Below are 22,492 nucleotides of genomic sequence, written 5' to 3' on the forward strand. Positions count from 1 at the left end.
GTTGGAGTGGTGCTATATTTGAATGTACGTCAAACAAATCAATGTTTCATGGTATCAGCCGATGCCTTTGAATCATACCAACCATCTGCAGATCTGAATTCCTTCTATTTTTATCAATTCAATCATTTAAATCATAGAGGCCCAAGGAAGTTTTCCATTTTTTAAAGCATTCAAATTTTCTTCCATTTCTGCAGTGCAGGGAAAAGTATGTATTCATTAATGAGTTCCTGTTGATTTCTGTCTTCTTTCCTCAGAGCTGCCCTTCTCACAATGATGTGTTCCTTCAATCAATCAAGCATCCAACAAACACTTATTGGGAGCCCCCATCATCCTTTAGGCATGGAATTTGGGATGGGGCAATGAAAAAGACAGTCTTTGAGAAGATTAGATTTTACTGGATGAGACAGGTGATTAGCATAACGCAAGACAGGCCAGGCGTAGAGGTAGGCTGACCTCGGGCACCCAATCAGGGTATCTTTTCACTGTATACCCAATGTGCTGTATGTGAAAATAACATGACTTAGAACCTACATGAAAATAACAGGTAGGTGCTCTGAGCAGGTGAAGGGTGCTGGGGCCCAGGGGAAAGAGATGTCAGAACAGGAAGACAGGTAAAGGGAAGGGGAGAGGTGAGTGCTCCCTGCTCCTCGGCTCCTCCTCCCCCTTCACCCTGGGAAGGTATGGGCCAGCCTGCGACCCCAACAACTGTGAAGGGACTGTGCTTTCTGAAGCTCCACAGGAAGCTCGACTTTCCGAGGAAGAGAATTCATGCCTGGGTTGGGGACAGCCTCTGTTCCATTTTGAAATATTTTCCTTGCTCCCAGGAAGAATTTGTTAGACTCTTCCTAAAGTTTTGACAAACTCTCTATATTTTTCAAATACTTAAATATCTATTCGGCTGACATCTTAATCAGCACGACTGTCAGAACATCACTTGAATTTCTGACAGATGACACCCAAAAAAGCAAAAGCAGATTTATTTGTAGGTAACCAGCTCGGCTCCTGCTGGGCTACACTGTAATTTCTCCTTGTATTAACTTCTGATCAAATTCCTGAGTCAGAAGCATCGAGAGGAAGGAAACCTGGGGAGCACAGAACACGAGGTCTTTATTCTAAGATGAGGAGCCCGTGCCCCGGACAAGTGGCGACATGCTGAGGACTCATGCCAGGGAAAACACGCAGGGTTTGTGCTTGGCTGAAGGGTCAAATCTAGGCCTTTTCTAAAATGTTCAGACCAGATCTCACACAGCTCTGCCCTGAGGCCTGGGACCCTCTTATCCTCCTCTGGCCATGATCTCGGCCGTGGGCTGAGGAGCCTGTGGGCCAAGGAACTTGCCACTCCAGGTACCCAGGACCCCAAAATTCTCTGTGCAAATGACTGGGAGCCCACGCCCAGGGCCCGTGTGAGTTTCATCCAGGCCAAACTCCCTGGGCATTGACAGCACCACCCAACTGGGTACCCCAGGACAGAGGGGCATTTGTCTGCGGAGAGTGCAGATGGAAAGTGGGTGGGCAGGCTGGAGTGGCCACGTAGGGGTGTGTGAGGTCATGTGCGGAGCTGGGATGGGCAGAGAAGGGGGACAGGTTGTGGCTTGGTTCCTCCATGTCAGCACCTTCTAGCTACCTCTCAGAGAAGTCCTAGAACTTCTAAATTTACGCCTGGCCTTCCGGGTTGTGGGGAAGGTATAGCGAGGTAAGAGGAGAGAAACCGTCTTATTTAACAGTTCTTAGCTCCATTGATAACTTTAAAGTATCTAGAGAAATGATGCTTAGCCCTCATGCTCCTGTTTTGGCACCTTGAGTAACAGGACTGGAGAAGAGAAAACTGGAAATGGCAGGCATTCCTGCACACATTCCTGGGTGTTGAGTTCGGGCAGCTCTTTTCTGCCCAAGCTGTGGTGGCTGAACTGTCAGATTTTCCAGGCAGCAAGTGTCCCCAAAGCCACCTCTGACTTTATATCCTATTCGGGCTGCAAGCATTGCAGTCACGGCTCCTAGGAGTCATTTCCTGGAGAGGACTGGTCCCGTGGGATATTCACAGAGCAGAGTTGGTTATTTGCTGTGGCTACAGAGCTGACTAGGAATGGGGGGCTCCTTGAGCCTGGCGGAAGTCGGGTCCTAGCAACCGAAGGTTAGCTCAGGTCGCCTGTGGCCTTCCCTGTTGGGTACGGAGTCTTCGGTGGCTCTTGACTTTCTCTCCCTCCTCCCCACAGCAGGCAAAGACAGAAAAGCAGGGTTGGGGTGAGGCAATGGTGCAGAGTGGGGAGCTGTTTCCTTTCTACCTTCCAGTTTAGCCTCCTGCTTCAAATCCTGCCCAAACCCCAACTTTAGCCAAAGGCCATTTCGCAAGTAAATATTTCTCATGTAAAATGAGGGCAGAAACCCTGGACCCCAACATTTTGGTCCCCTGGCTGTTGCCTATTCTTACTAGCTCCGGGATCTTATGACTGCCGTCTGCAGCCTTATTTTGAACATAAAGTCTGGTGTTGCCATAAATGTCACCTGCAATCCTGTCTCATTGTTACTGACACCGAGACTCGGAGCTCGACAGCCACACAAAGGAGATACCGCAGAGTCCCTGGCACGTGTGAGGACAGGGCTACAATGGAGTCTCATGAGTATAAAGCTAGATCAGTCCAAGTCACCAACTAGAACATCGATTCCCTATTGGAGTGTGCCTCAGGGCAGGAAGTGACCTCAGAGGCCCCCCACCAACCCCTGACCCATGAATCCTTTCCCCTCAGCCCTTAGATGCCCATGAAATGAAGTCCTGCTGCCCATTCTCGCTGTTAGTAGTCCTGGTGGTGAGTTAGGACGAAAAGTTCCTGAGGAAAGAAAGAAAGGTCCAATCCACCCTCCCCTTACTGGACTGAGGTGACTGACTCTCCATCACTCACCGAGGCATCCTGGGGAGCAGTCCTGATACGCAGCTCTCTCTCCTCAGCCATGGGTGCCCCTTTGCTGCAGCTTCCTTTGGACCTTAGCTGCTGCCTGCCAGTGTCAACGTTTTTTTTCCTTCCCAGAGCTGAGCAACCTCTGGCCCTTGTTCAATGACCCACCATCTGTCTCCCAGCATTCCTCTCTGGCAAGCCTTCTCACAAACACAGACTGTGTGTTCTGCCCACTGCCAAGATAATACACACATTCTGGCTAAAGGTACATCAGATACTGGCGTCTGAGACCAAACCCTACGCTGCCTAAGGAGGGACTCCAGGGCCAGGCAAGAAGCAGGCAGAGCATCCTGCTGCTGGCTCCTCAGCTGAGGCCACTCCAGGAAGGGTCGGGCCACCAGAAAATTTGCCTATCTTTGCTGCCTGCTGGCCATGAGTGAACTCTCAGCTTGGACACCTGGGGAGTCCTCAGGACTCCAAATAAACAGAGGCTCCCAGTGCTCACCAGAGGAGGTTCCTACAGCTCCTTCAAAGCCTGGGCACAGCCTGGGCGTTCTCCATGCCTCCTACAGTGTCAGGTAAACCGATGCCCCTTCCACCTGCAGGGAGCTTGGCGCTGTGGTCAGGGTCGGTCATGGCCTGAGTTGACTGGGTCTCTCACTCCCTCTGCTGGCTTTCCTTAATAATGGGGAGCATGTATGGAGGCTTTCAGTGGGTAGAGGTGGAGAGAGGAAGGGGAAGGGCTGCCAGTGGGAAACGAGGAGCAATGGTGAACGGACCCTCCTCCTGCCCATGGCAGGACCTGGAAGCTCTGCCAGACATGGCAGCTATGCCCTGCCTTGTGCTCCTGTGCCCCTTGCCCCTTCCTGTTTTGTCCCCTGTGTATAGTCTGCTTTATATGGATGGAGAGGGCTTAAAGAACGGGGGTGCTTATAGGAGGTGTAATGAAGCCCGGTGAAGGAATGCAGGATCAACTCAAGGAATAAGCACTGTCCTGTGTGCCGTCTCCCAGCCAGCCAAAGAGCTGGCATCAGCACAGCTGCCAGGCGGGTGCTCTACATAGGTGACCTTCTTCAGTCGTTATCCGCCAGGGTCTACGGAGGAGGACACTGAAGCTAAAACACACTTAGGAACCTATCCAGACAACCGAGGTCAGCACGGGGCCCCTTCCAAGACCCCACGCTGACTTTCCCCTCTTGGGGTTTCCTTGAAAGCCATCGCGCTGGGTCCTGGTGGAACATCGCATCTCGCTGGCACCAGTGGAACAGGCAGATCCTCAAAGATGTCTCCTTGTACGTCGAGAGTGGGCAGATCATGTGCATCTTAGGGAGTTCAGGTAAGCTTGGGACAGAGTACTCTAATTCTCAACGAGGATTCAGAAAAGGCTTTTGCTTGATTTGAACACCACACCGAGGAAACAGGTTTAAGTTGTAGCAAGAAGGCCACAGGTTTGATACTAGAATGAAATCTAATGACATGTCTGACTGCGAATGGAACCTGGTACTAATAAGAAATCTTTAGAGAGATTCTTGAAAAAGAATAAAGTCCCGACTAACATTTAAGTTAATTCATATTTCAAAGTATGGAAATCACCTAGCAAAGAGCCTGTCATAGTAAACAGAATTTCCCTCATCTGTACTTTATCTAGAGACATGAAAAGGAATTAAATGAGCTCAAAGATGCCCATTTATCCCCCATTTTCATGGGTCCCTTTTTTTTTATCATGATGTATTTCAAATATATAGGCAAGAATAGAGAATAAAATAAAGACTGTTCATGTATCAACATCTGACTTCATACATCTTAACATTATACCATATAGCAGACCTTTTTTTTTTAAGGAATTAAATATTACAGATTCCACTGAGGCTCTCTGTGTGCCCATTCCTCACCTCACCCTTCTCCTCCTCTTTCTCTGAGTAACTACACTTGAGCCTGAATTGATCTGTCTTCGTGTCCCTGCATCACTGAAGGTGTAGCCTGCAGTGAGGTAGCTGCTTGTGGCTGAGGGCAATGCCCGTAAGGTTCACGGCCGTGAATCCTCGGCAGGTGGGGGATGGGCGCATTGGCCCTGACAGCGGATCTGTGTGCCAGGTCACAGTGTCCTCCACACTAGGTTATCTTGCACATTTTAAGGTTGAAAGATTATGACAAATCGGCTTCACAGGAGCCTCTTGATTGAGTTCTTGCTTGCAAATTGTTGACGTGCACTGCCGCTGTCCACTTGCATTACCTTTTTCAATAGAGATGGGTACTGTAAGCCTGCGACGAAAGTTAAGCGTGATCGGCCTCTTTCCACCCTGGGAGTTAAACCCACAGCCACTCCCCTGCTACAGCAGGTGGACAACTGGATGGCAAGATGGTGTTAAGATTAAAAGAAAATGACTAAAACTGTTACATTGTCCTGTGATCTCCTGTCGGTTCCTATTTCCAATTTTTAACCATTTCTAACTATATGCATTTACTGTAACAGCCAGGGTCATTCTAATTTTCCTTTTTATAATTATAACATACTTCTTACAAAAGAACAAAAGATGGGTAATTCCTATAATAATTTATTACTTGTTGCCTTCCTTGTGTAAGATTAAAAAGAATGGCATGTAGCACATGACGAGGAATTGAACCCGCCTTCTCAGAAGTGTGTCCCACAGGCCAATGTCATGCTTTATGCATGTCTCAGCAGGACATTGGGTGTGGATCCTTGATTTGGGGGCACGTGGGCTAGATTCTGATGATGCCTAATCATGGTTTTATGACAATGTCTATGCTTTTATACTGAACATGAATTTACAGTAGACTGCAAATTCCACCAGAGTGAAAGTTTTGTCTTTTTTTCCCTTCTGTATCCTCAACAACTAGAACAGCGCTGGCTGGCCACATAATAGGTGCTTAATAAGTATTTGTTGAATCAATGAGTAAGCAAATGAATAAATTATATAAATTACTCAGTGTTTCATAAAATGACATGATTTCATTAGTGTCTTATCTAAAGCAGCATTGTTTATCAAATCTTTATTCGTGAAGCAAAAGATGACTTAGATGCTCAAAGTTTCACTAGAGAATGGTCGAATGCAAGCTTGCCTAGGGTCACCCAACTCTCCAAGAACAGGTAACCTTATTTGACTCATTATTTGCTATCAGTTAGGAACTAGACTCTGGGCAACATGTTCCCTTGCAGAAGACTATTTAGGAACAAACAATTTCTGTCCCTTTAGGAAAGATAACCCCAAAGGTCATGGGGTTATTGCCCTGTAAAGCATTAACCTTCTTTTTTATTGTAGTAAAATACAGATAATATAAAATTTACCATCTTAACCATTTATAAGTACACAGTTCAGTGGTATTAAATACATTCACATCGTTGTGCTACTACTACCACTATGCATCCCCACAACTCTTTTCATCTTGTAAAGCTGAAACTCTGTACCTGTTAACGATAACCCCCCGCTTTTTCCCTTCTCTCAGCCCTGACAACCACCATTACACTTTCCATCTTTATGATTAAGACTACTCTACCTCATGTAAGTGAAATCATATAGTATTTGTCTTTTCGTGACTGCTTTCTTTCACTCACGTAAGGTCCTCAAGGTTCATCCATGTTGTAGCATATTGCAGAATTGTCTTCCTTTTTAAGGCTAAATGCCATTGCATATAGATACCTTATTTTACTTATCCATTCATCCATTAATGGAAGCAATGTGGGTTGCTTCCACGTTGTAGCTATTGTGAATAATACTACTATAAACAAGGGTGTACAAATATCATGGTAATTCTATTTTTAATTTTTTGACGAACCACCATACTGTTTTTGACAGCAGCTGTACCATTATATATTCCCATAAATGGTGCACAAGACTTTCAATTTCTCCCCATTTTCACCAACATTTTTGTTGTTGTTGTTTGTTTGTTTGTTTGTTTTTATAGTATCCATCCTAATGGGCATGGGATGGTATCTCATTGTAGTTTTGATTTGCATTTCCCTAATGGTTAGTGACATTGAGCATCTTTTCATGTGCTTATTGGCCATTCATATATCTTTTTTAAAGAAATGTCTATTCAAGTCCTTCACCCAATCTTGAATCAGGTTGTTTTTTTTGTTGTTGTTGAGTTTTAGACGTTCTCTATATATCCTAGATATTAATCCCTTATCAGATATATGGCTTGTAATATTTTCTCCCATCATGTGGGTTGCTTTTTTACACTAAGGATAGTCTTTTGATGCATAAAAATTTAAAATTTTCATGAAGTCCAATTTGTCTATTTTTTCTTTTTTTACCTGATCTTTGGTGTCATATCCTAGGGCATTAACCAATTTTGTGTCTAACTTTGCAATTTATTCTAACCTTCTATTCTCCACTGACTATACCTAGTATATATGAATGAGCTTTCTCATCCTGCTGGTACCTTCCTTCATTAATGAGTTAATAAATATTTGACACGTTTTCAGAAAAACTCTCAGTTATCTATTTCCATGTAAGAAAAGGATCCCCAAACTAAGTGGCTTAAAATAATAAAAATGATTTATTATTTTTATAATAAATGATAATAAATCATTTTTATTATTTATTATCCCTCAGGGTTTCTATGAGATAGAAATTTGGAAGTACTTAGGAAGTTCTGTATGGGACCTCTTATGTGGTTGTAGTTAGAAGCCAGCTGGGGCTGCGGTCATCTGAAGCCTTGGGCAGGACTGGAGACTCTACTTGCAAGGTGGCTCCCTTATACGCTGGCAAGCAAGTTGTTTTTGCTGTTGCTCAGTGAGAATGTGTGATATGAGAACAGGAAGCTCATAAGAGAACCCTGAGTGTCACCCATAGGAGACTGAGAAGGAGCCGGCCAAACCAGCAGGATTAAATCAAGAGGATGAAGTGGCACCAAAACCAAGGGAAAGAGAAATTTACAGAGAAGAGCAGGTAACACTGCCGAATGCTTCTGAGAGGTCAAACGACATACAGGGAAATAACCACTCTATTTGGCGATAAGTAAGTAGCCTTGATGATCTTAGGGAGGCCAGTTTTGATGTAGTGATGGGACTGGAATCCAGGCTTCAGGATACTTAGAACTTCTGTCAGAGCTGAGACTGGATCCCAGAAATGTGAGGCCAAGAGGCTTCTAGTTAGAGAACCACATATAAGACCTAGTATCACGAATAGGAAATTTCAGGGCACATTTTGAAAGACAACCCCAATGAAGTCACATTTTGTTTCTTTACAATCACTCTCCTTTTCCCCCCAGGCGGACCTCTACCTGAATGCATTGGGGTTAACTCTGAGCTTTGTCACTGTTCCGGGAGCTTGGCTTTTTCATCTCTGTACTCCTCATAGCAACAAGTAGTTTCTTTAAACTATTGGAACAAAAGATCTCTTTGTTTTGCACAAGTCATCGTATCCTCAGTAGAATTCTCTTGCTACCTTTTCAGACAGTTCAGAACCTCCTGCCTATTTTCTGTCATTAATTCTAACTTCTTAGCAGCCTTTGATGGAAAGACCTGGTGACGCCTGTTCCTGTCTTCATTACCTTCTGGGCCTGTGTAAGCTTGAGTCCAGTATGAATGTGGAGGGGGCTCGCTGGTGTCTGATCTTAAAAGGCATCACCTAACCTCTAACCCTGGAAGAAGCAAACCAGGGGAAACGTCAACGTCTAGTCACCTCAGCACCAGGCAGTTTGCTCATCACAACTCCTCTGTGGGAAAGTTCTTAGCAATGACCAGGTGGGTTATGCCGGCTGAGGCCAACAGGATTTTACCAAAATACTCACCAAGCTTGTGCCTTTTAAGCTCTAATATGTGTGGGAATTACCCAGGGATCGTGTTAAAAAGCAGATTCTGATTTAGTAGCTGTGGGCCTTTTGCACTTCTAACAAGTTCTCAGGTGATGCTGATGCTGCTAGTTTCCAGACCACACTTGATTGGCAAGGCTCCAGGCCAGCGCTTCTCAACTTTTTTGGCACCAGGAACCGGTGCTCCTATGGGAATCTAATGCCTGATGATCTGAAGTGGAGCGGAGGTGGTGATGCTAGTGCTGGGGTGCGGCTGCAAACACAGATGAAGTTCTGCTCACTGACCTGCCACTCACCTCCTACTATGCAGCCTAGTTCCTAACAGGCCAAAGGCTGGTACTGGTCTGAGGCCCAGGGGTTGGGGACCTCTGCTCTAGGTAGTGCCTCTATTACAGGAACCACCAGACTACGCCAGAAGGCTACAAAAATAAATTCAGATGTCCTAGGATCAAACATTTCCAAGAGCTTGGTTTTTCCTTTTATTCTGATCCTGTATTTTCTTTTTTCAACTTAAAACAGCTTTAAAAGCAAATAAACAGGCAGGCAAAGACCTTCCAGTCCTGACCCAGATGAGAGAAATGGCTTGTCCCTCCTCTCACTAAGGATATGCAGGAAAGACTCATTCATGTCATGACCATTTGAGCCACATGGCTAAAGAGAGAACAACTCGGGGTTAGACTGAGGACCCACCCAGGGTCTGGGGAAGTTCTTGTGAGGCCCGCTGGTAGGGCTCCTCCAGGGCCTTCTCCTCTCACCCCCACCAGGCTCGGGGAAAACCACGCTGCTGGACGCCATGTCGGGGAGGCTGTGGCGCATGGGAACGCTGCTCGGGGACGTGCGTGTGAACGGCCAGGCGCTGCGTAGGGACCAGTTCCAGGACTGCTTCTCCTACGTCCTACAGGTGGGCACATCTCCGGCCCCAGCCTCTACAGCCGGGGTCTGGGGAGACGCTGACGCCTCCCTCTCCCGCAGAGCGACACTCTGCTGAGCAGCCTCACCGTGCGCGAGACGCTCCGCTATACAGCGCTGCTGGCCATCCGTGGCGGCTCCCCCAGCTACATCCAGAAGAAGGTGGGTGCGGCCTGTCCTCACAGCGGCCGTGGGCTTCTGTCCAGGCTTCCCCTGGCCCCGCGAGCAGGGTCACGCAGGGATCACTCCCGCTCCCAGGGGCTTCGCGTTCCCTCCACTTGCCCGTTCCTCCCCTTGATGCTTCGCGCTTTTATTGTCTTAGACCTGCACTGTCTGGTGTGGCTGCCACTAGTCAGTCACATGTGGCTTTGAGCATTTGAAATGTGACTAGTTTTAATTGAGATGTGCCCCGAGTGTAAAATACATACCAAATTTTAGAAATTTCGTCTTAAAACACAGAATGTGAAATATCTCAATAATTTAAAAAATATTAATTATAGGTTGAAACGGTAATATTTTGGCTGCATCGAGTTGTTATATTATGAAAATTAATTTCACCTGTTCCTTTTTACTTTCTACAACGTAGCTAGTAAGATGTTTAAATTCTGTGGTCTGTGTGTGGCTTGCATTGTATTTCTATTGGATGGTGCTGTCTTAGGAGCTCAGTATTTCTTCAGATATGGTTACTTTCCCCATTGTGCTTTGCCCTGCAGCCCTGTTGAGACTTTTCTCAACTTTCTTTGAGGCATATTGAATGTGCGTCACTCAAACTGGATTAAGGTAATAAAGTAACTATTGAATTGTCACCTCTTTCTAGATTCCGATCTGTTTCTTTCAATGTACCCAATTTGGAAGTAGCCACAGGTAAACATACAGGGATCTGACCTGGAAACATTGCCTTGTTTCTGTTTGGACTGTGAAGTGCCTGGACTGAGAATGCACAGAAGACAGGGAGATGTGCCATGCAAAACATGCACAATTCCCCAGGAAGTGGGCTCTCAGAGCTGCCAGAGGAGACGAGTGACATCTGTCTCACAGGCTTCAGCACCTTGAGGCCTCACTGAGGTTCCTCCTGGGCACACAAATTACATCGACAATTCAGGCTCCAAGTCTGGCCTTTGAAAAATGCCATCGAGGCTCCCAGGGAATCCTTCATCTCATCTGAGGGTGCAGGTTACCCTATTTTTATCAAGCACTATTGAGCTTGTCCCTGGGGAGATGCTCATCTTGTTCCCTCACTGAACTCTCAGATGGGGCTTGGAGAATGGAACTAAGTCTATTTGAATTTTAGACAATTCTGGAGTATAGTTTTCACCCCAGAGGCACCTTAGCAAGGCTCCAAGAAGGACCATCAACCCTGTAATGGAGGCATTATCTCCTGACACCCAAGGACATTCAGATCAGACAACTGGAAATTGCAAAGCTGAGAAATGAACTCAGGCCCTCTAGCTCCATGGTGCCTCCCTGAGGTATACTGTGGTCTGTGAAGACACAGGTCAGAGTTCAGCCCACAGGCATGTTCACATGATTCAATGACCCTGATAGTGAGTGAGGGGCGAGCTCCTCTGCAGGCTTTCTCTCTGTTTGCTTTAGTATTTCTCTCTCTAAAAGGGGTAGGAGAGGATCGCATTGCTTTTTGGATGGGAGAAATATAGTCATGGACAAATTCTTCTGAATGACGTATTATGTCACATACTCCATTGAGAGAACCTGAAAAAGTTACTGAGCCCCTTTCCCCAGAAAATGCACATATTTGCATAAATATTCAGAAAAGTCGTGGATATCTTGAAATCAATGGCAAATTTGTTCCCCTGGTGAGTGGTCCCTCTCCCTGACACTGGCAGCTCCTAAATGTCCTGCAAAAATTCTGCCTGCTTGAGAGTACTTTCTTAGTAAATCCAGTTCACAGGGTATATAAAATCCTGCAAAGAAATTTAGTGAGAAGGAAGTGCTGGTGATAATTGAGGCTGAGCACAGCAGATCTGCTTCTGTCTCCGAAGGAACCTGAACAGACTGTGGTTGACATGGACAAGCTGTGTCTATTGGGCTGTTGCTAAACTTCGTGCTTCATGGACCACTTGAAAGAACGCAGACAATCCTGCTCTCAATCCCAGCTCTGCCATTTGCAAATGGCATGACTTGGGGAAGTTACAGAGCTCTCTGAGGGTCTTTTTTCTCCTATAATAATGCATCTCTCCTGGAGTGGTGAGAAATAAATCAGTTTATGAGAGGACACATGGCATAGAGAAAGTTGATGATCCCAGTGGATCCCAATGGTCCCAATGGTACCTTCTAAGACTGAATTCCTTTCCCAATAGTGTCTGCAAAACATGGGAGAGGCTTCTTGCCGGAGTGAGAGACATCTGAAACAGATGATGTAAATGTCTTCTCGGCCCTTCTGAGCCAGGAGGGGCAAGCTTTACTCCTTACTTGCTGTTGCAGAGCAGATGAAAGAGATGCCCAGGAAATCTGTCCTGGCTGCTGAGTTCATAAACCGGCCAGGTCAAGAGAGCTCAAATCTAGGATCCCTCCACTCTGGTGGCAAGAGGAGACCCTCTTGTTCCCCCCAGAACAAATCATATGGTTTATTTAAGTATGTTTAACCTTCTCATTATGTCTTTGTATCTATTTCAGATGTTTCTGTTTTGGTCAGAGTTTTACCTATGCCGTTGATCTACCCCCGTGTTGTAGAATCTTATTTCATAAAACATCCCTCTTTTACTCTAATCTAATTTGTTGTTGTTATTTTTTTAATGCAGTGTATTGGTTTCTTTTTATTATAAAAGTAACACAATCTCATTAGAGGTGTATGGGAACGAAACTCATTAACATATGTATGACTATTCTCAGTCCCTTTCTATCTGCTTTCCCCCGGGGCTTTCTGCAGATAAGAGGTAATCAGTAAGGCAGGGGCTAGAAATAGAGATCTTTGAAGAGTCTCTGGAGAGGGGATAAGCTGAGGAAGGAAAGAAGGAGGAGGAGGAAAGAGACCAACCTTCTTGATTAGAGAGTCGGTAAAGAATTTTTTTCGTTGTTGTTGTGGGCGAGTTGAGAATGAGGAGTAAGGAAAGGTTTCAGGGAGCTGCAGTGTGTCAGATAAGTAGAATGAGGAGAATTGGGGAGAAGAAATTTTAAGAAGTGTGGCTGTTATCAACTGGGCCCCCTTTAAAGTCCTTAAAGAGATTCAAGTAAAGATTGGCCTTTTTTAAAATTACTTTTGATAGCTGGATTATATTTCTTTGATGCAAAACCACATTGAGATTGGACCACAGGAGACAGAACAGGACTTACTTGGGCTATATAAGGGAAATCAGGTTTATTTCTAACCAAACTGGATTTTTTAACATATAAAACATTCATTTTAATAAAGTTTCAAAAACCAAACATTAGAAAAAACAAGCTAAATTGTAACTCTGCTTTTTTTCCTACCCAAAAAGAGGCAAGGGGGATTTTTCTGTATGGGCGGGACCGTCTGCAGCGTCTGAAAACAGGAGTCCCGTGGAGTTTCCATTGTTTCCTGAAGCAAAACCAAGCAGTTTTGTTGCTCTGAGGACTTTTTAAAATAGTTCATGTTATTTGTTTTAATCGGCCCCATGAATTATGTTGTGCTTTGAAACGAGTTGGATTTTACTGGAACAGGCGTGCTTTCCCCAGGGTGCAGTGTGTCTGAACATGGCCTAGCACCTGGGGGAAGTGTGCTGCCTGTCCTCCATCATCCTCAGGCTGTGAATGGCGATCAGCTGCCCGGCAGTGACCAGTCTTCCTGGGCTTCGTGTCTCCTGCAGGTGGAGGCGGTCATGGCAGAGCTGAGTCTGAGCCACGTGGCAGACCGACTGATCGGCAACTACCACTTTGGGGGACTTTCCAATGGCGAGCGGCGCCGGGTCTCCATCGCAGCCCAGCTCCTCCGGGATCCCAGTAAGTGGGACCCATACCTGCCCCTAGCAGCTGCCTGGGCATCATCCATGTGTCTGCAGATGCATTAGGCCTTTTCTTCACAGTCTCCATTTAAAAAGGGGTTTGTTTGGAACTGAAGTCACTGAGGACTTTCAAACTGAGGACCCGCTTGTTTTAGAAATACTACATAGTTTCTGTTGCTCTTCTATCATCCAAATATGAAACAGCTCTTGGTCTTGAAAGCACTGCACTTAATGTTCAATTAGAGTCTTTCATGAATATGAGATCCTGCCCTGTCCATCCTTCTTACTAGAGCAATACCGCTGTGTTGCTATGGAAAGCCAGTGAGCTTTGGTGTGACTAGAAGTATTTATGAATGGAAGCCATTAAAGGAGGACTTAAAAGTGTATATTTTGAGGGGAAGAGTTATCAAGATGGATAGCTTGCCACCTGGCTCCCTTGCCTGGTTTGATCATTCTCCCCATCGCCTGGGGAAACCTCACCACTATATGTACCTGGAAGAGAACATATTGTGTCTGGACAGTTTCTTTACACTGGGGGAGACCAAGACTTCCTGCTCTCCAGATGGAGCTTGGGCAAATAAGAAGGCAAATAAGAGAGGTGTTCTTAAGTGCCCTTGCCACTTTTTGGGTAGAAATAAGCTACAGTTAAACCCTCTAAAGCAGGGGTCCCCAACCTCTGGGCTATATCAGCCCATGGCCTGTTAGGAACTGGGCTGCACAGCAGGAGGTGAGAGGCGGGCCAGCGAGTGAAGCTTCATCTATATTTGCAGCTGCTTCCCAGCACTAGCATCACTGCCTCAGCTCCACCTCAAATAATCAGGCATTAGAATCTCATAGGAGCACTGGTCCCTGGTGCCAAAAAGGTTGGGGACCACTGCTTTAAAGAACTCAAACACCTGCCCACCTCGGACCTTGTTTCATGGGTCTGAGTGTTTTGCACTGCAAAGACCCTGTTAGCGCTGTGGCCATGAAACGGGTTTTGTCTTTTTAACCAGCCTCCTCTCAGCCTTTTAAAAACAACCTAATGCTCACCTGCCAGCCCTTGTTTCCCCAGGATCCCCTGGACTGAGCCCAAACAGTCCACAGTACCTTGTGAGAGGCCTGATCTGGCTGCTGCCCTGTTCCCTCAAGGATTAAACCTGAAATGTGCTCCAGAGGTGGGCGTTGGGTCCTTCTGGGTCAGGTTCTTTCTCCTGGGCTTGAGCTGGAAGATAGTTTACACTCAGTGTGCACTGTCTGGATGGAGTAAAACGGCTCAAATTAGGAACTGTCAAAATTCTGAGTTTAGAGCACTGAGCCCAGGCTCGGCAGAGACTGAAATCTGCCCTTCTTTGCCGGCAGCCATCATGCTGTTTGATGAGCCAACCACTGGCCTGGACTGCATGACAGCAAATCAGATCATTGTCCTCCTAGCAGAACTGGCTCGCAGGGACCGCATCGTGATCCTCACCATCCACCAGCCCCGCTCTGAGCTCTTCCAGGTGAGAGAGGACATCTCTTGTTCTTGCTCAACTTGTCAAGGGTGGTACGTATGTGTGTGTTGAGCTGAGGATCACGGGGTAGAGATTAGTACTCACCAACCAGAACAGTTGGAGCCCAAAGCTTCTGATATGAGAAGGGCAAAGGATGGACGCTCACTTTCTTTAGCACCTACCATTTACCATATACCTTCGTGCACTAGCTCATTTAATCTGCACAACTGTCCTGTCAGATAGCTATCAGTATTTTCACTTTACACAGGAGAAGAATGAGACTGAGAAATGATACAAAACTGATCCAAGATCATGCAGTTAATAAGAAGCTGGAATAGGCATTCACGGTCCAGTTGGCTTCAAAGGCTGTGTTTTTCCACTAAATCATATAAGTTTCCTTCCAAAAATCTCACTTGATCCTCCTAAGACCCTTTTAGGGAGCTATTATTTGCCTTTTTTAGATGAGGATTTGAGATTTAAAAAAAATATTTTGTCCAAAGTGACTCACTCAGTGGCATGGCTGGGACTTGAACCCAGGTCCATTGATCATGTCCAGTAGTTGTCTTCTATCTGAGATGTGATGCTGGGCACAGGCTGAATGCACAGTGGCAATCCAGGCTGAAAAGAATAGGGGTGCATTTTGAGTGCCCTTAAATGGATGCAGTAAAAATACTGACGCATGGCTGAGATCATCAAAGGACTGACGGCTTGAAAACTTTTTTCCGTGAGGATGTGGTGACTTGATTATATGCTAACACCGTCTGTTGTCCAACTAGCTCTTTGACAAAATCGCCATTCTGAGCTACGGGGAGCTGGTTTTCTGCGGGACACCAGTGGAAATGCTTGATTTCTTCAATGGCTGTGGTTACCCTTGTCCAGAACATTCAAACCCTTTCGATTTTTATAGTAAGTTTTTGTTTCACGTTCCCCATCATAAATGTTTTTTAAATTTTATCATCTCAGATTTCTGCCTGGATGACACTAGCACTAGTGAGTTTTATTTTTGCTTTTGTTTTGGTTTGTTTACTCCTCAAGGAATTAATTTTGCTGGTCAATTCACTTGCCACAGATCACGTATAAGAATGAGGTGGGAGATCTCTCTTAAATTGGGGTCCTTCTACTTTGTCAGAGAAAAATTCAGTTAGCTGAGCTTCAGAATTCTCCCAGTCAGCTCCAGTGGGCTCCTCATGGCTCTGCTGGTAGCTTTAAAATTTTCTGATTTTATAGGTGAGCATTAACAACAGGTATTATTCTGAGGAGATGAGGTATTATGGCTAGCATTCCTAAATCAATGATGAAACATATATTATTAGCTATTGTGTATATATGTGCATTTAAAAACACATACATTATTTCTTGTGGGGAAAAATTTTAGTGGACCTGACCTCAGTGGATACCCAAAGCAAAGAACGGGAAATAGAAACCTACAGGAGAGTCCAGATGATTGAATCTGCCTACAAGAAATCAGCAATTTATCAAAAAATCTTGGAGAATATTGAAAGAACAAAACATCTGAAAACATTACCAATGGTTCCTTTCAAAACCAAAGATTCCCCTGGAGCTCTCTCTAAACTGTGTGTTCTCTTGAGGTAAGAGCCTCACCCCATTTTAGGTGTGTCGACATCCACCAATAAAAGAAAAGGAATCAAAACGGGTTTGTCTTTCAGGAGAGTGACAAGAAACTTAATGAGAAATAAGCTGGCTGTGATTATGCGTCTGGTCCAGAATCTGATCATGGGTTTGTTCGTCATTTTCTTCCTTCTTCGAGTCCAGAATGATGTGCTAAAGGGTGCTTACCAGGACCGCGTGGGTCTCCTGTACCAGTTTGTGGGTGCCGTGCCATACACAGGCATGCTCAATGCAGTGAATCTGTGTAAGTGCCATGCATAGGCGGCGTGCCTTGGTGGCAGGGGCAGGTTGGGGGAGTGATCCTCTCTCCCGGAATATCTTCCTTCTCCAGTCACCACCTTGCAAGTATCCACAATTATCAGGGTGTTTCTCTGAATTCAACTCCATCTTCTCTCTCTGGGAAAGGTAACTACTGAGCTACTAATCCTTAGTGAATTAGTTCACGAGGTGGATCTCTCTGAGGGTCTCTAAGGATCCAAGGAAAATGAAGTTATGAGATACTAATGGGCAGAGTTTGGAAAGTTTATCAAAAGACCATCTCTGGTATCCTATCCTGGCTGTTAGGATCCTCAGTCAATGGGGCCTGGATACCTGGCCAACTGTGTGCTGTTACATTCTTTTTGGAGCCTATTTTAGGATAGCCAGTACCTAATTTTCAAACTCAGTGGGAGTCCAGAAGCAATACCTAGTTGCCTGATGTTCTGTGCCAAGACCTTACACACAAAAAGACAAAGTGCTTCACATTACTCATTTGCGCCCCTTTTTTGCATGTGTGTTCTTGAATTGATGACACTCCTCCTTCCACCTTAGGGAGAAGGAAACAAATTTGCAACCATGTCGTAATTCAGGTAGAGTATAGATTTCTAGGGTGGGGGATATGTATAGCTCTACGATGGCAGGTCCCCTCTTTGCATGACTTGGGAGCCCCAGCCAGTCCTCCTCATTCAGCCCTGACAGACCCCAAGTTCAGTTTGGGTTAGCTCTCCCTCCCTCAGCTGTGTGGTGACTGACTGTTCTGAAACCTGCCTTCCTTGCCCAGTTCCTGTGCTGCGAGCTGTCAGTGACCAGGAGAGCCAGGATGGCCTGTACCAGAAGTGGCAGATGCTCTTGGCCTATGTGCTGCATGTCCTCCCCTTCAGCATCATTGCCACCATGATTTTCAGCAGTTTGTGTTACTGGTAAGGAGGTGTTCACTGGTGTTCAGTCCTTCTGGGCCAGGCCTCTCGTGGGGTCCCACATGGCCAGTGGGCCCTGTGGAGGGAGAGCTCCAGGGTAGGGAACCATGTAGTTCTCTGTACTTTTCCCCCAACAGCACTCCTGTTTAGCAGAAATATTAACATGCTTGCTTATGAAGTGGAGTCCTAGATTCGACTGAAGCAAGTATGGTATATGCAGTGTAAAACCTTTCCAAAATCTATAAATTGCCACATTCCAAAAATACATCGAACCCTAAAGTATTTCAGATAATGGATTGTGGACATAAACAAATCTCCAGATGACTTTAATTTAAGAAAGTGTAAGATTGGTATTATAAGGGGCATGAATACTATGCTAAGAAATATAGTAATAATAATAATTAACACATATCGAACATTTGCTTTATGTCAGGCACCAAGAGCTTTAAATATACTAATTCATGTAATCCTTGCAACCATTCTATAAAGGTGATATTATAATTATCCTTGCTTGTAGGCAATGAAACTGAGGCACAGATGAAATACGTGTCTTCCCCATCTCACGTCCATTATCCCAGTTAATTACAAAAGGAGAACAAGAGTCCATTGGTTGGGTGGGGAGAAGGACTTTTGGAGGCTTTATGGAGAACTTGAGAGACAGCAGCATTTCAACAGATGGATAAGGGAGCAAGGGCATTCCAAGGGAAGAAGGAGCAGGGACATAGGTTCAGAAGCAAAAACACACAAGCCTTTTTCAGAGAAGAGGTTCAGTTGCACTGTGGAGGAAGCAGTGGAAAATATGGCTGCCAGCCTTGGAGTCTGGTAGGGGATGTGCTAAATGCCAGACCAAGGCGCGGAAGTGGATTCGATAATGGGACACAGAAGAGAATTTGGGACCCATCCGTGTTGGACTCTAGAGGGCGAGGTTGGCATCACTTTAGCAGCAAACTGGAGTTAGGGCAGAGACGCTGGACAGCCAAGTGAGGAGTCTTGGCAACAGTCTATAGGAAAGGAAGAGGCCTTAATGAAGAGAGAAGCAGTGGCAACATAAAGGAGGAATCGCTTTGAGATCCGGAGAGAGTAGAACCAGATGGACTCAGAAACTGAATGGATTTGTTGGGGGTAAATACAGTCATGAACGATGCCTGGGTTTCCAGCCTGAGGAATGAGAAGGTGACAGCGTCTTTATCAAGTTTGTCTGGAAAGAGAATGGATTTGGTTTTGAACATGTTCCATCTGGGATGCTATTGGACACCCAACTGGAGATGTCAATCTGAAGTTTGGGAGATAGGTGGGAGGAAAGAAAGAGTAAAGACCTAGTAATGAATCTTACAGGAGAGAGGGTCAAAAGGGGAGGAAGCAGTGAAGATAAAACCTTACGTGGTGGGGAAGAGGAAAGTGATCCAATGACAGCGCAGAGGGGTGGTCAGAAAAGTAGAAGGAGAAGCAGGATCAGGCAGCACCAGAGAATCCAAGAGAGGAGAGAATATCAAGGAGGTGTAGTAAACCCATTCAGTATTGCAGAGGTTCAAGGAGGTGAGGTATAAGATTAAGAGTCACTGGTGATCTTCCGGAAAAGAGTAGAGTGGTGGAGGTGCAAGTCAGGCTTACGAGGGGGCGGTATAGGGTAGGATGAAAGGGGGCAATTGCTTAAATGGTTATCAGGCTCAAAGAATGCTTGTTTTAGGAAACGGTAAATAAGATCATCAGGGGAAAAAAAATACATTAGATTGAGATTAGATGACACTATAGCAAAACTGGATAATTCACAGATAGAGTTTACAGAGTAGACCAAGGAAAGGATAGGGGAATCAGGATAACATGGGACCAGGGATGCAAGTAGATAGGATCACGCTGGGCAAAGAGGGGGAGAGAGAAAGAGAGAGAGCGAGAATGAGTGCACATGTGCAAGACATGGAGGATGAAAGGTAGGGAAGATAAAGATAGTGAGAAATTCAACAAGTGGGAGGTGAACCATCTGCTGGGCACTGGGGAGAGAGTACGAAATTGGGCAGAGAGGGTAATTTAAAGTAGAGATTTAATGAGACATGCTATTGGGAACCAATAAGCAATGAGAAAAATTAAGGGTCTGGGGTCGGCTGAGGCAAAGTGGCAGAGGGGATCCAACTAGTACAGCAATATGCCTTGTTCAACACACTTTCAGTTGCTTAAGTTAGGGAGCAGGAGTCCCCAGGTGCGGGGATTGGTAAGGAAAGACTAGCAAAAGAGGACAAAGGTCAGAGGCAGTGAAGGCTTGGAGAACTGAAAGACAGGAGGGAGGCCTTCATTAGAGAGGGCATTTTCAGAATCTGAAGTCTTGGAAGTGGAACACTTTTGAGTAACATTTAAGTCCAAGATGCAGTGAGTGATCAAGTTTAGGTGGAGGGAGCCACTGGCATTGATCAGGTTACCTGACCAATCAGGAGGCATTGATGTTGATGGTTCATCAATCAAGAAGGTTAGAGACCTTGGAGATAAGGATGGTGGATAGGGATGGAAAGAATGACCCTGGTTCAGATGCTATGAAATCATCAAATTTTCTCTCGAAAATCTTAAAAGTCACAGTGGATTCCACTGGGGAAGAGAATTAATAGTATAAGCAAACTTCATGATTTGTGTGAGAGGAAAGGCAGATGGTCTTGAAGAGTGGTAGGAACAGGTGGATATTAGACATGCCAACTCCTTTTCCTTACTCTACAAATGAAAAAAAGAGCAGCCATGTCTAATGGTTGTTGAGGACATGCTATGACTAGGGAAATGTTATTTGGTGTTGGTAGAATACAAGACAAGAATGGAATGAAGTAGGCTTGGGGAGGGCTAATCAGATAGAAGATGAAAGCAGTGAAGGGTGTTCACACTGTCAATAACCCCATATAACAGTGATGAGGTTCAGGGAGAGAGGGGCTGAGAGGCAGACTGGGAGAGTTCTTAGCATTAGGATGGTAGGTTAGCTCTGGTAGGAGCAGTGCTAGCTCGGCAGAATTGTGGTTATTTATGGAGAAGCCTGGAGAGTTCAACAACCTTACTTATTGCAGTTAATTGTGACCACTGTCTAAGTGTCAATATTTTCCTATGAGAGCTGAAGGAGATGAAAAAGGGCAAAGGTGGCTCACATTGAGTTGGAGCCAACAGAAACCATTTGCGGTAATAAACGGTCTCAAATGTTGGCTCTTCTCAAAAGGCCTTTCAAATGGGAGTTTGACTTGCTCTGCAAACTCTTCCCCCAACAAATCACCATGGACTCATTCATAAAAGGCAAAAGTGGTATCTTTTCTTAAAAGATAACCCTTAGAAACAAAAGACCTTGTGTTTTTTTAGGACTCTGGGCTTAAACCCTGAGGTTGCCAGGTTTGGATATTTCTCTGCTGCTCTCTTGGCCCCCCACTTAATTGGTGAATTTCTAACTCTCGTGCTACTTGGAATGGTCCAAAATCCTAATGTGGTCAACAGTATCGTGGCTCTACTCTGCATTGCTGGGGTGCTTGTGGGATCTGGGTTCCTAAGGTAAGTGTGACGAGTCAAAGGACTTAGACTGGTATGATTTGTTGTTAATGATCATCTGATAATGATTATTATTAAGGAATTCCACAGGAGAGCTATGTGATACTGGTCAAAGGTATCACCTTATAGTCTGGAGTATTTACAGTGCTTACTAATCATTATTGCTAAGACCTTACTTAAACTGTCTGCCATCTGCTCCATAAAATGACTTTACATAGAGAATCAGGACATGTTATCAATATGATTTACATGTAATAATCCATTATAACAACAGGAGGAAAACCCATCCATTCTCCAGAAAAACTCACAGCCTATATTACAAGTTAAATAGCATATATTTAGTTCATTTCTGCTCCTGCACTGTTGAGTCTCTATTCCAGTTCTCAATTCCCAGTTACTTTTAGGAAGTAAGAATAGTCAGATAAGAAAAGAGCCTCCAAGATAAAAGACTGCTCAAGAAAGTATCAGGACTAAAAGAATGCACTCCAAATATTAACATTAATTATCTCAACAGTAATTAGTTCTGGGTGATATATATTTAGTTTTGTTCTTCATATTTTCCTATATTTTGTCAATTTTCTATAATGGACAAGCATTGTTTTATAACCAAGAAAAAGATATATAAATAAGTAAAAAGTAGTATATATAACATGACATTTTATATTAAAAGTAATATAAATAATATAAAATAGCATAAATAAAAAATATGCAAATATATAAAAGTAGTAGCAGGAAGGGTAAAAGTGACCCCAGGCAAATGATGTAGATGGGATCAAATATGTAAATTACGGGTCCCTGAGGAAATGTGAAGAAGGTTCTGTTTCTTTCACTTAAAAAATCAAAGAAAAAAGCTATTGAGTATCTATCACATGTAATTATATTTATATGTTTAATTATTGCTCTCAAAGCAATCCATGTTCAGGTAAGAAACTAAGCTCAGACTTCATTGAGCTCCAGTCACACCACTGTGAAGATTGTCCTAGGATGCACATGGCTCCCTGGAGAGAGGACTGAACCTGGAGTCAGAGACTTCCTGTACCACTTAGCTGCCATGTGACCATGGGCAAGTCACTTTTCTATCTAAATTAGTTTCCTCATTTACCAGAGATCATTATCTTGGCCCAAGCTGCCTCAAGGGATCATGAGAAGCAATGAGATAATCAATGTGAAAATACTTCATAAGCTGTAGTGAGTTATACAAAGGCGATATATTAAGT

General features: G+C 44.7%; 2 protein-coding genes across 2 annotated transcripts in view; one reads left to right on the plus strand and one right to left on the minus strand.

The window, feature by feature from the left end:
• The window catches only part of ABCG8 (ATP binding cassette subfamily G member 8), a 15,445-nt gene extending 12,497 nt beyond the window's left edge, over positions 1–2,948 (minus strand). Inside the window, exon 1 of the mRNA XM_011361422.2 lies at positions 2,898–2,948. Within this exon, the coding sequence (XP_011359724.1) occupies positions 2,898–2,948 (51 nt within the window). The remainder of the gene's footprint in view (positions 1–2,897) is intronic.
• Positions 2,949–3,226: 278 nt separating this feature from the next.
• The window catches only part of ABCG5 (ATP binding cassette subfamily G member 5), a 23,159-nt gene continuing 3,893 nt past the window's right edge, over positions 3,227–22,492 (plus strand). The window contains exons 1-11 of the mRNA XM_011361344.2: positions 3,227–3,469; positions 4,106–4,227; positions 9,434–9,570; positions 9,642–9,740; positions 13,364–13,496; positions 14,840–14,979; positions 15,747–15,876; positions 16,346–16,559; positions 16,638–16,843; positions 17,639–17,777; positions 21,093–21,278. Coding sequence (XP_011359646.1) covers positions 3,324–3,469; positions 4,106–4,227; positions 9,434–9,570; positions 9,642–9,740; positions 13,364–13,496; positions 14,840–14,979; positions 15,747–15,876; positions 16,346–16,559; positions 16,638–16,843; positions 17,639–17,777; positions 21,093–21,278 — 1,652 coding nt within the window. The 5' untranslated portion in view covers positions 3,227–3,323. The remainder of the gene's footprint in view (positions 3,470–4,105; positions 4,228–9,433; positions 9,571–9,641; positions 9,741–13,363; positions 13,497–14,839; positions 14,980–15,746; positions 15,877–16,345; positions 16,560–16,637; positions 16,844–17,638; positions 17,778–21,092; positions 21,279–22,492) is intronic.

Source organism: Pteropus vampyrus, unplaced genomic scaffold, assembly GCF_000151845.1.
Source record: "Pteropus vampyrus isolate Shadow unplaced genomic scaffold, Pvam_2.0 Scaffold66, whole genome shotgun sequence".
Taxonomy (NCBI): Eukaryota; Metazoa; Chordata; class Mammalia; order Chiroptera; family Pteropodidae; genus Pteropus; species Pteropus vampyrus.